Source organism: Lynx rufus, unplaced genomic scaffold (assembly GCF_022079265.1).
Source record: "Lynx rufus isolate CCGP_SWC_20201006 ecotype Redwood Valley unplaced genomic scaffold, mLynRuf1.p SCAF_18, whole genome shotgun sequence".
Taxonomy (NCBI): domain Eukaryota; kingdom Metazoa; phylum Chordata; class Mammalia; order Carnivora; family Felidae; genus Lynx; species Lynx rufus.
Window position 1 is genome coordinate 10,195,171 of NW_025814832.1, and position 12,302 is coordinate 10,207,472.

At 35.2% G+C, this 12,302-nt stretch overlaps 1 protein-coding gene and 1 pseudogene across 3 annotated transcripts in view; both read left to right on the forward strand.

Moving 5' to 3' along the window:
* Window positions 1-12,302, forward strand: part of TAF15 (TATA-box binding protein associated factor 15) — a 28,539-nt gene that overhangs the window by 8,965 nt on the left and 7,272 nt on the right. Inside the window, exons 6-11 of one of the 3 annotated variants that reach the window (XM_047080846.1) lie at window positions 1,409-1,602; window positions 2,617-2,737; window positions 3,980-4,024; window positions 10,020-10,054; window positions 10,674-10,706; window positions 11,918-12,027. In XM_047080846.1, coding sequence (XP_046936802.1) covers window positions 1,409-1,602; window positions 2,617-2,737; window positions 3,980-4,024; window positions 10,020-10,054; window positions 10,674-10,706; window positions 11,918-12,027 — 538 coding nt within the window. The remainder of the gene's footprint in view (window positions 1-1,408; window positions 1,603-2,616; window positions 2,738-3,979; window positions 4,025-10,019; window positions 10,055-10,673; window positions 10,707-11,917; window positions 12,028-12,302) is intronic. The other 2 variants (XM_047080847.1, XM_047080848.1) reach the window with 2 other exon arrangements.
* On the forward strand, window positions 945-1,108 carry LOC124513677 (uncharacterized; annotated as a pseudogene).

Below are 12,302 nucleotides of genomic sequence, written 5' to 3' on the forward strand. Positions count from 1 at the left end.
CTGAAAAATGAGGCAAAAACTGAGCTTACTAGTATTCTCTCTGCAGTGAAAAAAATTATTCTAAGTGAAATTCAGTTAAGTAAAAACATTGGGGAAAGATTTATGAGGTTGCATTGTCAGTGTTATAGATATGAAAGTGTTTTGAAAAGTAGAAAAATAGAGTAGAAGGAAGATCTCTTCAACCCCTGTTGGTTAGTTTTAAATTTAGAAGAATCCTTTTATAAGGATGCATTTTTGGAAGCATAACATGTAAATGCAAACCAAAGAAATGTGTTAGATTTGGTCTGACCACCATTTTAATGGGAAGTGCTAGGTGCACCGGGGTGGCTCAGTCAGATAAGTGTCTTGAATTTGGCTCAGTTCATGATCTCACGGTTTGGGGGGTCAAGCCCCACGTCGGGTGCTTTGCTGACAGCATGGAGGCTGCTTGGGATTCTCTCTCTCCTCTCTGCCTTTCCCGTTCACTCTCTCTCAAAATCAATAAATTAAAAAAAAAAAAAGATGAAGCACTAGGGTTCTGACTGTTGATGTGATGTGCTTTGGGTACAGAGTTGGGGGAACATACTGATCTTTATTAGATTCTTCTCATCTGATGCAGAATAAGATGTGACTATTAAGTTATGAGATTTTTTGTTCCCTTTTTGTAAAAGTAAACATTAGAACTCAAATCCAATTTAAACGTTCCTTTTAACATCCCCATCCTGAGAACAGGTAATTAATAGTCCTGTTGCTCAGAACATACCTAGAAATTTTTTTTTGAATTGCCAGAGATAATAAGAAGGTAGTCTCTTTATTTGGTAGACAATTTTCAGGTGTAAAAAAAAAAAAATGGCATCACAAAGCAAGTTCCTTCCTCTAAAAATCTGAAAGCTATCATTGAAGATATTTAGGAGAATGTAATATAGGTTGTAAAGATAATTATAAGAGAATAGTCCCCCCCCCCCATCGTTTCTCGGCCTTTTGGCTAAGATCAAGTGAAGAGAATAGTCCCCCAAATATTATGAGATAACATTGTTAAATGACAGAGCTTTTTAGTGTAACTGTTAAAAGGACTCAGCACTTGTGATATATTTGTTAGAGACATATTACTGTACTTTGTGGCACCTTTAATTTTTTTAAATTCAAGGAGATGGTAAGAGGCATAGTGATTTTTTGCTTTACCAGTGTTTTCAGAGGTGCATGTGGTTTTCCTCATGTGGGATTTCTTCAGTGATAGTGCAGTTGGTTTGAAGGCCATTCCACTGGTGATAGGAGATTTTGTAGATAAAAGAACTAAATCCTTTGCATCAGAAAGTAGTATTAAATATGGTTGAGGTCTAGCTGGTCAGGCCCCTTCTGTCAGTCTCAGTCAACTTGCTACAGTGAACATAATCCTTCTATAAATTTCCAATTCTTGATTTCTGTTTAGCCAAGGTGGAAGAGCACCTCCGTATGACCAGTCAGACTATGGTCAACAAGATTCGTATGACCAGCAGTCAGGCTATGATCAACATCAAGGTTCATATGATGAGCAGTCAAATTATGGTCAGCAGCATGATTCCTATAATCAAAACCAGCAGTCCTATCATTCACAAAGAGAGAATTACAGCCACCACACACAAGGTATGATATATTATTTTTCTTTTTTCCTCTCAGAATTACATTGAGTTCTGGATTAAAAGACCTACAGGATTTTAGTTGTTTGTATAAATTCAGAGTGACCTTGAATATGTTCTTCTTTCTTATGGCCATTAAAACTAGTTTATTGGATTTCCATGTCTGAATTTCTCAGAAACTCCCAAATGGTCATATGACTTTTTGATGATTGATTACCTGAATTTCCTTTGTTGTGTTAGTTAACTTTGATCATTTGACAATGTTGCTGCTACCATTGTTTTGGTAGTGGTGGTATACCTGATATAGAGAAACTAATCACCAGTAATTAACCTTCTCTCACCTCATCTAAGAAGGACCAGCCCTTCTTTCACTTGTTTTCCTGTAGCACTTAGACTATACCACTGATATTTAGGAATTTGTCCCATGTTTCAAGGGCACAAGTCCTGTCTTACTCATTTGTACCTTCATTACCTACTATAGAGCCTGGTTCATAGTAAGTGCTTAATAAATATTTGTTGAATAATTGAATAAATAAGCGAATGAGTAAAAGTGGAAGCTTATTCACTGAATATCTTCAGTGAACATATTCACTGAATATGTCTCAGTTTTAAAATCGTTATTTCTTGTCCCTGCTTGATTTACATTTAAGTATTTTTGAGGTGAAGAAATAACTTTTTAAGATTAGGGTTATGCTTTTCATCTAATTTATTAAGATTCTGTACCTAATGTTGCACTTTAGCTATTCCTCATCACCATCACATCAAATGGTGATATCCATGTCACCATTTTGTTATCTGACTACGTAGCAGGACGGAATTTGACACAGATACATTTCCCAAACACATTTAATTCCAGATGTTTTTTTGATGGCTTGCATTTGAATTCTGTATATATGTGCCATATTCCAAAGAATATAATGTATAACCTAAAGAGCCATTCAAGATTATGTTATGGGAAGCCTTTGTCAGAAATGACCCATGGTTATTTATTCATGTGTATATTATTATTATTTTTTTGTAGATGACCGTCGTGATGTGAGTAGGTATGGAGAAGATAATAGAGGATATGGCGGGTCACAGGGAGGAGGTAGAGGGCGTGGGGGATATGACAAGGATGGAAGAGGTCCTATGACAGGATCAAGGTAAGTATTTAGGTATAGGTGCCTACATTCCTTCTCTCTTTAATTTTTTAAAATTTTTGTGGCTTTACTTAGCTGGTTTGATTCCAGCATCTGATTTAAGAGGCTTAAGTAGATTATGTTTTAGAGACGAAGGCAGAAATTCAAAATTGATTTTCAGTCTTCAGATGTCACATAAATTACCTGAGGATAGGCTGTGTTAGTAGTTCGTTTATGTGGTGTATATTAAACACCAGTGGAGAACATTCCCATTTTGGTTGTGATTAAACCACTTAATATGTTTTTCCTGCCAGAGCTATAGAGTCTAAACTTCTTTAAATGATGACTCTGGGAAATCCAAGTATAATATATGTAAAAAATAAAAGGTAAGTTAATTTTAGATTGGAGTGCAGAGAAGCTGTTCCTTAATCTTGAATCCCCTTGGGAAGAGAAAATATTAGGTGATAGAATATAAATGTGGGGTTGGCAAATGAGAAAGATTTTTGTAATTAAACTATTTGGTCTCCCTTCTTTAGTAAATAATTATTGGAATAATTAGTGCAGCATTCCCTGTCATTATGTATTTTGTTCAGACTAAGCTGTGGAAAAGAAGACTTCTAAATTCAGCTTTTCTTTTCCAGCTTCTCTTTTCCCTATTGCTAGTATTATCAGGTTTTGGTATTTAATTTTGGTATATGTTATGAAGTTGGTTTTAAAATTACTTTTAAATATATCTATAAATTTGGCACTTTGGCCCTAAAAACAAGAATGAAAAAATAACTGACATTTGTTGAGGACACTCAGGTGAGGTTTTCAGGTTGCAAATTCATGTGTAAAGTACACAGGCCTTAAAAGATAACTGTGTTCCTTGGGAATTGAAATTGTTAGTAGCCTGTTAACTGACACTTAATAATATATCAGTACCAGTTCACTCTTTTGCATCTTAGGGACTGTCTGTCCCCTCAGCTGACCTGAGAGACATACAGCACTGTTCTTTCTTCAAGTGAGCCAGGAGTTTGGTCACTGACTTGTATTTCTCTGTGTTTAGTATTCAGTGTATTGATACTATGGAAAAACTAAAGCCTAAACTTACTTGGTAAACGTTTATAAGACTGAATATTAAGTCTTTTGATTGATAACCAAAGTCAGTTTACAATATACAAATATGTTATTGTGTGCTCTTCATTATCAAAGTGAGCAGCCTGCCATCATGTGGATGTAAGTGAACAGTGTTAAGTGACATGGTGCTTACTTTCTACCTAATAGCCTCCCTTTCACCTCAAACAGAATCCCAAACAAGATAACCAACAGGTATATTTAATTTTCCAGCTAATATGTTTTAGATAATTGGCTTCTTTGGAATGCTACATGTTTTGCAGGATATCATAGGTTTAATTTTCTTCATAAGGAAGCTGTATGCTATAAATTATTAAACTATGACAGTGTCTGAAAATGGTAGAATCCCACTTTTCAGGAGGAGGCAGGTAGGGAAATCTTTAAAAATACATTTTCATCTTTGAGAGATGACTCATCTTAGAATCAGAGATTTGAAAGGGCCTTGAATGAACCTCTTAATAGAAAAGGGAAGCTCCATACCATAACTAACTTGAGAGTCCTATTTTTAATCACCTTTATAATTTCCTTGGCAACATATTTCAGTATAATTTTTGGTCCAGACTTGATCATGAACTAAGTTTTTGATTTTCAAATTGTATTTAGGCTTAGAATCTCTTCATACAGTATCTTATGTAGAAGCCCACTATATCTTAGGTAGAATGATACTGATCTAGTTTATGGTAGGATTGGGGGAGGGGGTCTTGTCCAGTTGTTACCTGTACCCTCCCCCCCTCCCCCCCAAGCCAGCAGATGGCATGTTCATGAAGGGCCTTTTTTAGAAATCCACGTGGATGATGATTATTCTTTGTATTGGGTTGGTAAATTTTTTATATGAAAGGCCACGTAGTAAATATTTTAGGCTTTTTGGGCCATATGGTTTCTGTTGTAACTGCTTACCTCTGCCCTTGTAGCACCAAAGCTGCCATAGACAATATATAAATAAACATGGTTGTGTTCCAGTAAAACTTCATGTACGGATATGGAAATTTGAAGTTCATGTGATTTTCATGTGTTACAATATCTTGCTCAAGATGTGCTTTTTAGCTTATTTATAGGGATAAAGTATTTTGAATTAGAGTAAAAATGCCCAGTTTCAGGATTTTTTTTTCACACTTGGTTTTATATTTAAGTACCAAAAATATCCAAACATTTTTTGTTAGTCGTCATCAACACTCCCATTTGTGTTTCTAATCATCTTACTTAAAAAATTACATCAAGGTTGAAAATACAATCCTTTCAGGGCTGTTTGAAGAATATCTGGCATTAGTTAGGTTTATATTTAAAGAAGAAGGGGCATGGTTTGTGGGTGAGTGTGGGATATGTTGTAAAGGATGGGGTATTCTTAGACTCAGGTTGTATGATTGCTTGGCTAGAGGAAGAATACAAACCAAAAAAGCTGTCAGCTTTCCAAATATGAAAGAAAATGTGTGAAAATTATAGGGACTATAAGAAACTGTTTTTCTTGAAAAAACAGTTGCAGCAAAAAAAAAGAATGAATATCTAATTGTCATTTAAAATTGATCACTTAGTGGACTAGAAGCTTAAGGCTGTAAAATCTCTATGTGTTTTTAACTTCAGCATTGTGATGAATGCATTGCAAAATTGCCAGAACTTTATAGATTGCCATTTTTCATGATTAAGTCATCAAATTAAGTAACTCTTTTCAGGCTTTAATATCTTAAGCTTAAAAAAAAGTCATCTTGAATTTTGAGTGTCTTACAGGAATTTTTGATTAGTTCCCTTTAAAATGTTCAGGTGATAGTCTAGAATAGCACTGCCCAATAGAAATGTAATATGGGTCACAAATGTGAGCCACATATGTAATTTTTTTAAGTTTATTTATTTTGAGAGAGAGAGAATCTCAAGCCAGCTCTGCACTATCAGCACAGAGCCTGGCATGGGGCTTGATCTCACGGATCATGATATCATGACCTGACCTGAAATCAGGAGTTGGACGCTTAACTGACTGAGCCATCCAGGTGCTCTGTGTAATTTAAAATTTTTTAGTAGGCATGTTAAAAGAATGTAAGCAGGTGTAATTAATTTTAATAATATATTTTACTTAATCTAACATACCCAAAATATTTTATCATGTAATCAGTACAAAAATTATGGAGGTTATACATTGCTTTTTTCATACTAAGACTTTGAAATCCATTTTGTATTTTTATATTTAGAGTGCATCTAAATGTTTATTTTTTTTATATTTACATTTAAGTTTAGACTGTCCACATTTCAAATGATTATTAGCCACAGGTGGCTATTGAATACTGTATTGGACAGTGTAGCTCTAGAATGATAGATATATTGGCTTTCTGAAATGTGGGTAAATGTTGAATCCAGAGAGCCTTTTTACCACATAATACAAGATATGGGAGGAAATAAAACATAAATATATCTAGTGTTGAGAATGGTATTTAAATCCATCCAATTATTTACATTTGGAATTAGTGTTAGTCTTCTTCACATCTAAAAAATTGTATTTTGGATTTACTACTATGAAAGTATAAGCACAGTGGTTGTTTTTTTTGTTTGTTTGTTTTTAACTGATCTTTTAAAAATTTTAGCTAAGTCCCTTTTTCTCTCTAGATAATGGATTTTCTGGGAACAGAATTTTCTGTATTGTCCTTTTACTTTTTGGCTGTTTAAGTCTTTGAATAGATATATTTAGATTTTTTTTTTAATGTTTATTTTTGAGAGAGAGACACACAGAGTGTGAGGGGGGAGGGGCAGACAGAAAGGGAAACACAGAATCTGAAGCAGGCTTCAGGCTCTGACCTGTCAGCACAGAGCCTGAGGTGGGGCTTGAACTCATGGACTGCAAGATCATGATCTGAGTCAAAGTCGGACGTTTAACTGACTGAGCCACCCGGGCGCCCCTAGATTTTTTTTTTTTTTTTTTAAATTTTTTTTTCAACGTTTTTTATTTATTTTTGGGACAGAGAGAGACAGAGCATGAACGGGGGAGGGGCAGAGAGAGAGGGAGACACAGCATCGGAAACAGGCTCCAGGCTCCGAGCCATCAGCCCGGAGCCTGACGCGGGGCTCGAACTCACGGACCGCGAGATCGTGACCTGGCTGAAGTTGGACGCTTAACCGACTGCGCCACCCAGGCGCCCCGATTTTTTTTAAATTAAAGATTTGGAGTAGAGATTCTGTTAAAGAACTTTTTCTTGACTAGCATCTGAAATTAAATGACCATTTTCTCTAAATATGTAATACTGTAACAATGGAAGAACCCTCAGAGTCTACCTTAGGGTAGGCTGCTCATTGTAGTTTTGAACTTGGGACAATTTCTGTAGTTGAGTCAAGAATATACAGTTGGTTTTCTTATGCAGGGGGCTCAGCCATAAATTTGAGTGTCTAAACTCTACATTAAATACCTCTACTACTTCACCTTAATATATCTTTACTTTAGGAATTCTTTATGTGTACAAGTTTGCTGCTTTTTCTGGGAAGAAAAATTGTTGTGGTAACATCTTGGCTTAGATTTTCACATAACTTCATTGGCCTAATTGGTTAGTGAAGCCTTAACTTAGTATATGGAAAAGGGACTTGAAACTTGACAACAGGTTTGAAAGATTCTTAACCACAGGCCCATCTTCTAGTGCTATTTGAGGTTTATTTAGTATATTTAATATAATAAATTTCTTTATAAGGGATTGTAATAGAATATGTTAATATGGAATTTCTTAATAAGTGAAGAGAAAAATGATTGAAACATTTGAACTTGAAAGAAAGCTTCACCTAGAGTTCTAGATCATCTAGACTGGTGCTTCTCAAACTTTACATGTGAATTCCTTGGGGATCTTATTAAAATGCAGATTATAATTCAGTAGGTATGAGGTGAGGCCTGAGATGCTGCTCTTCTATGATGTTCCCAGGCTCTGCCTATACTGTTCTTCCCTGGAACACCCTTTGAGTAGCAGCAAGGATGTAAAAACTCTTATTTTGTGAAGGAGGATACTGAAGCCTAGGAGAATTACGGATTTGTCTAATTTTTCAAGATTGATCAGTGATAGTAAAGACTATATCCTGAGTCTCTTAGTTTGAAGACTAGTACTTTCTCAAACGGACTATGGTGTTTTCATATTTATGGCCATTGTGTTGAAATCTTAAGCAGCTGCTGTATTTTCAAAGGAAATGCTCAGTATATGTGACTTAAGTTAAAATGTCATTCTCTGGAGAAACAGGAAATAATAAACCTATTCAAATATCACTTTTTTAATGTTTTTATTTAGTTTTGAGAGAGAGGAGGTCAGAGGGTCTGAAGCAGGCTCTGTTGACAGCAGAGAGCCTGATGCGGGGCTCAAACTGACAAACCATGAGATCATGACCTGAGTTGAAGTCAGTTGCTTGACTGACCGGGCCACCCAGGTGCCCAGATGTCATTTGTTTTATAGCACTTCTATTTTGCAGTGATATTGCTTTTTTTATTGTTCAAAGTTATGTTGCTGGCCAGAATAGAAATGACAGGAATTAGCTGATGTATACAGTTGCAAAATTTCTTTCCACTGTGGCCAGATGAACAGTTTGGTATTTGGTTAACATGACTGCAAAATAATTAAAAGGGATCTCTTCTAGCACTTACTTGAAAATTTCCTATTTAAAGAATCTACTTTATCTTGGGGACTTTAACCTCCTGACAGGAATATGGGCTTGATATTTTCACTAGTTCATTCCTCACTTTTAAAAATTTTTTTTGAGTTCTCATGATCATCTTTGAAGAAACCAGAGATATTTTGGTGTCTAATAATAAGATTTTTGGCAGTTTATTCTCTGTTGGCTCTCCTTTCTTAAAAGAGTTAAGTGGTGATACACAGGTCGTTTAGAAGTGTAGGGAGAGCTTGGGTACTGTTCTGAAAGAGGGGTCTTTAGAGACTCAATGGGAAGCTATATGTATATAAAAGACTTGAGCTTTATATTGTCTGTATAGCCTTGAAATAGCCTTATTTTTTTTTATGGTTTTCCTGGAAAACAAGTAAAATTAATAGCAGATCAAGATGCATGTGTCTATACTAAGCTGGTTGCAAGGGGATATTTTTTACATCAAGGTAGCAGAAGAGATTTATAAAAGAAGAATGCTTTCTCATTTAGTTGGGGTGATTTTTTCAGGATGGCTCAGAAAAGCCATCTACCTAGAATCTAGAAGGGGCCGTGTTGGTATTACAGGAGAGGCTTTAAGCAGTGAAGAGACGTTAGTGTATTGGGTTAATTTTTTGGATTATAGTAGAAGATTAATTGTAGTAGAATATTAGATATCACCATCTGAAAACTGGGTGTTTTTATTTCCATGACAGCACATGAATTCTAGAGGGTTACTTCAGTCAAGAGAAAAGCTTTTAATGTATGAGTATTTAGACAGTGTCTTGATTTTTTTATATAAATTTATACACACAAGGACTATTGACTTATCTGGTAGCGGAAATATGCCAGATAGAGTCATTTTCTTGTAGGTAGCTGGGATATTGGAGTATGTTGCATTCTGTCTCTGATCTGGTCTACTGATTGGTGTTACAGAGCATTTGGCAGCATGAATCTCAGTAGCTCTGATATGAGGAGATCTAGTATATTATATTGGGTATAGGAGGGCCGTTTTAAGTTATGCTTTCTTTTAGTGCTCATTTTATCAGATTTCTGAATGATTTGAGATTTTTTAAGACTACTTTCAGGCTCACTTTTGTGTATATTTATACCTTTTTTTAATCTCATAAAACCCATAATTTGGTTTCACAGTAGAACATACTAAAGTTTTTACCTCACCTATTCTGCTATCAAAATCTTAACCTAGCTTTATATTGTTCTTCCAGTCTTTTTCCTTTATTCTTGTATTTTAAAAAATATCCCCTTGGAAAGAATGTTTGCTCTAGTTTATCATTCTTCATTCTGTGCCTCCAGCATTTAAATTATGATATGAATAGAATCCCTTTGGCGTGGGGTTGGGAAGATTTTAAAAGTAGATTAGATACATTCTGTAGTAAACTTGAAAAGGAACCCTTGTGGAAATAGATTCTTGGGAAAACACTTAGGTGAAAACATTTTGGAGTCTGAAATAGAATTTACTGGAAAGTTAGAGGTGCTACTGTTTCCCTAGGCGCTCTACTTATGACAGTTAAGTGTAGATTGAGCCCAGGGCTCAGCACATTAGAGACTTAAGGAAGAAATCATTTCTTCAATTTTTCCTCTGCAGTGGTGGTGACCGCGGTGGCTTCAAAAATTTTGGTGGTAAGTGCTGAGTATCCCAAAATGTTTCAGTGGAAATGCTATATAAATCTAAAAGCCACCAATATCCCGCAGACGCAGTCTAAGCCCTTTCTTACTCTGTTGAGGCTGGTGTGTGTTGTGTGCTTTAAAAAAATTAAATATATATACATATATATATGTCAAAGAAAACATTAAAAAGTCAAAGTTGATCTCAAACAGTCCAGTGGGTTTCTACGCAGTGAATTTGCATGAAAGAGTCTGTGGTGACCAATGAATGAGACTTTCAGTGGATTTTGACAATACATTTTTTAATAAAGGTAGCTGACATGGTGTTTTTAAATTATTAGGGTTTTCCAATCAGCCTTCACAACCAGAGCTTAACAAAAGTGATAACTAGCATAATGCCAAAGTGGCGGGTACTGTCTGGGACAAGTTTAAGGAAATAGTGACTTTCATCTTGATTTCTTAAACTTAATAAAACTTAATTTATATATTTACTTTGTAAATCTGTGATGGTTGACTTTCAAGGATTTTGGAAGTTTTGACTTTTCATGCCTTGGTTTTTATTACTATTTTTTCATGATTTCTAATGAGTTGCTTTAAATAGCTTTTTTTTTCTTTTTCTTTTCTTTTCCCTTAGGTCACAGGGATTATGGACCCAGACCGGATGCTGGTAAGGTTTATGGTAGTTTGTGACTTTGCCATTAAGAGACTGTTAGTTTTCCAATTTTTCAAGGAAAAAAAGTTGGAGGAGTTAAGACAGGAGGAAGATTTAATTTGACAGTGCTTCCGGAATTGGGGAGCTTCACTTCTAAAAATATACCAGAAAGAAAACTTCAGGGAAATTGATTGGAAAGTTTGCTGGGGAAAATTGCTGTGTTTGTGGTTTCCCATGTTCTGCTTTTTCTGTGAAGAAAAAACTTGATTTTTTATTGCTAATTAACATTTATTTAAATACTACATGTCAGACGAGAGAGTTGGTATCATTGGGGAATTAGAAGTAGAAAAACTATGTTTAAGAAAATACTGCATTGGATTGGTAGTCTGCCTAGTGGGCTTAAGAAACCGAAGTTCCTACCTGAGAGAATTGTCTTACTCTAGGCAGAAGTCCCTCATTTCATGTAGCTTTTATTTTTGAATGAAATTCAAGGCCACCTGCAGCCTTTTGGGAGTTATGATTTAGTTATTAAAAATCTATTTGAGGCAAAAACTTTTAATATATATTGAAATCAGAACTTTTGTTTTTATTAAGATGCCAAAGTATTTTATATGGAAGGCAATTTCTGAATTATCCCTTGATGGATGAATTTTTGTACTCCTTTCTTACTTTGTTGTATTAATCCAAAAGTGTGCGTGTAAGGTAAGGTGTGTGTCAAGGTGCCCTTACGCTCTGGTATCTACAAAGTTTATTGCAATGGACAAGAAACCAGCAGTTGTGGTTGCCTTGCTTGGAACTCCAAAGTGTCAGATTTGGAGAATTTTCTACTAGAGAGCCTTACAAGTATTGATTAGCTATAAAGAGTTAAAGCTCTCCAAAGAAAGGAATGCTGATTTATACTAACTTTCTTCATCTCTTCATGAACTTTAGCCCTATATCTGAATCTAAAGAGCAAGATTTCTAAGATCTCGCTTAATTGGTCTGTATTTCACATAGTGTGGACTTGATCCACTTTAACTGCAGTTTAGTTGTAAGAATTGACCTGCTACCAAAAAACTGGTGACCACTTTGCCTGTTGATACAAGATTTTTTTGTATATTGGTTCTTTTTCCTTTTGGTCATAGAAACAGTTGAATATTGGACAATTAGTTATTGCTCTTGATTACTAAACAGGATGCAGTAAAACCAAGGATATGTAAAATTAACCATAATTTTTTTCCCCTTAGATTCAGAATCTGATAATTCAGATAACAACACAATCTTTGTGCAAGGACTTGGGGAGGGTGTGTCTACAGATCAAGTAGGGGAGTTCTTTAAGCAAATAGGAATTATTAAGGTGAGTAGAAAGTAAAGCTTATGTTGAAAATCTCATAATTATTAACAAATTCTAGTTAAGATACATAGATTACATTGTAAGCCCAAGGTTTGTTTCTTAAAATTCCCTTATACACATGCTCACCCATGTCTGTAGGCCTTTTGCTAAATTTGCTAAATACATGAAAATTTTATTCCTTGTGTTTGTCTTTCCACAGCCTGCCACAGCTTTAGCTTTCAATCTTGGGCTCTAAAAATAGTCTCTGCCTAGGTCCTAAAATTGTGAGAACGAAATGA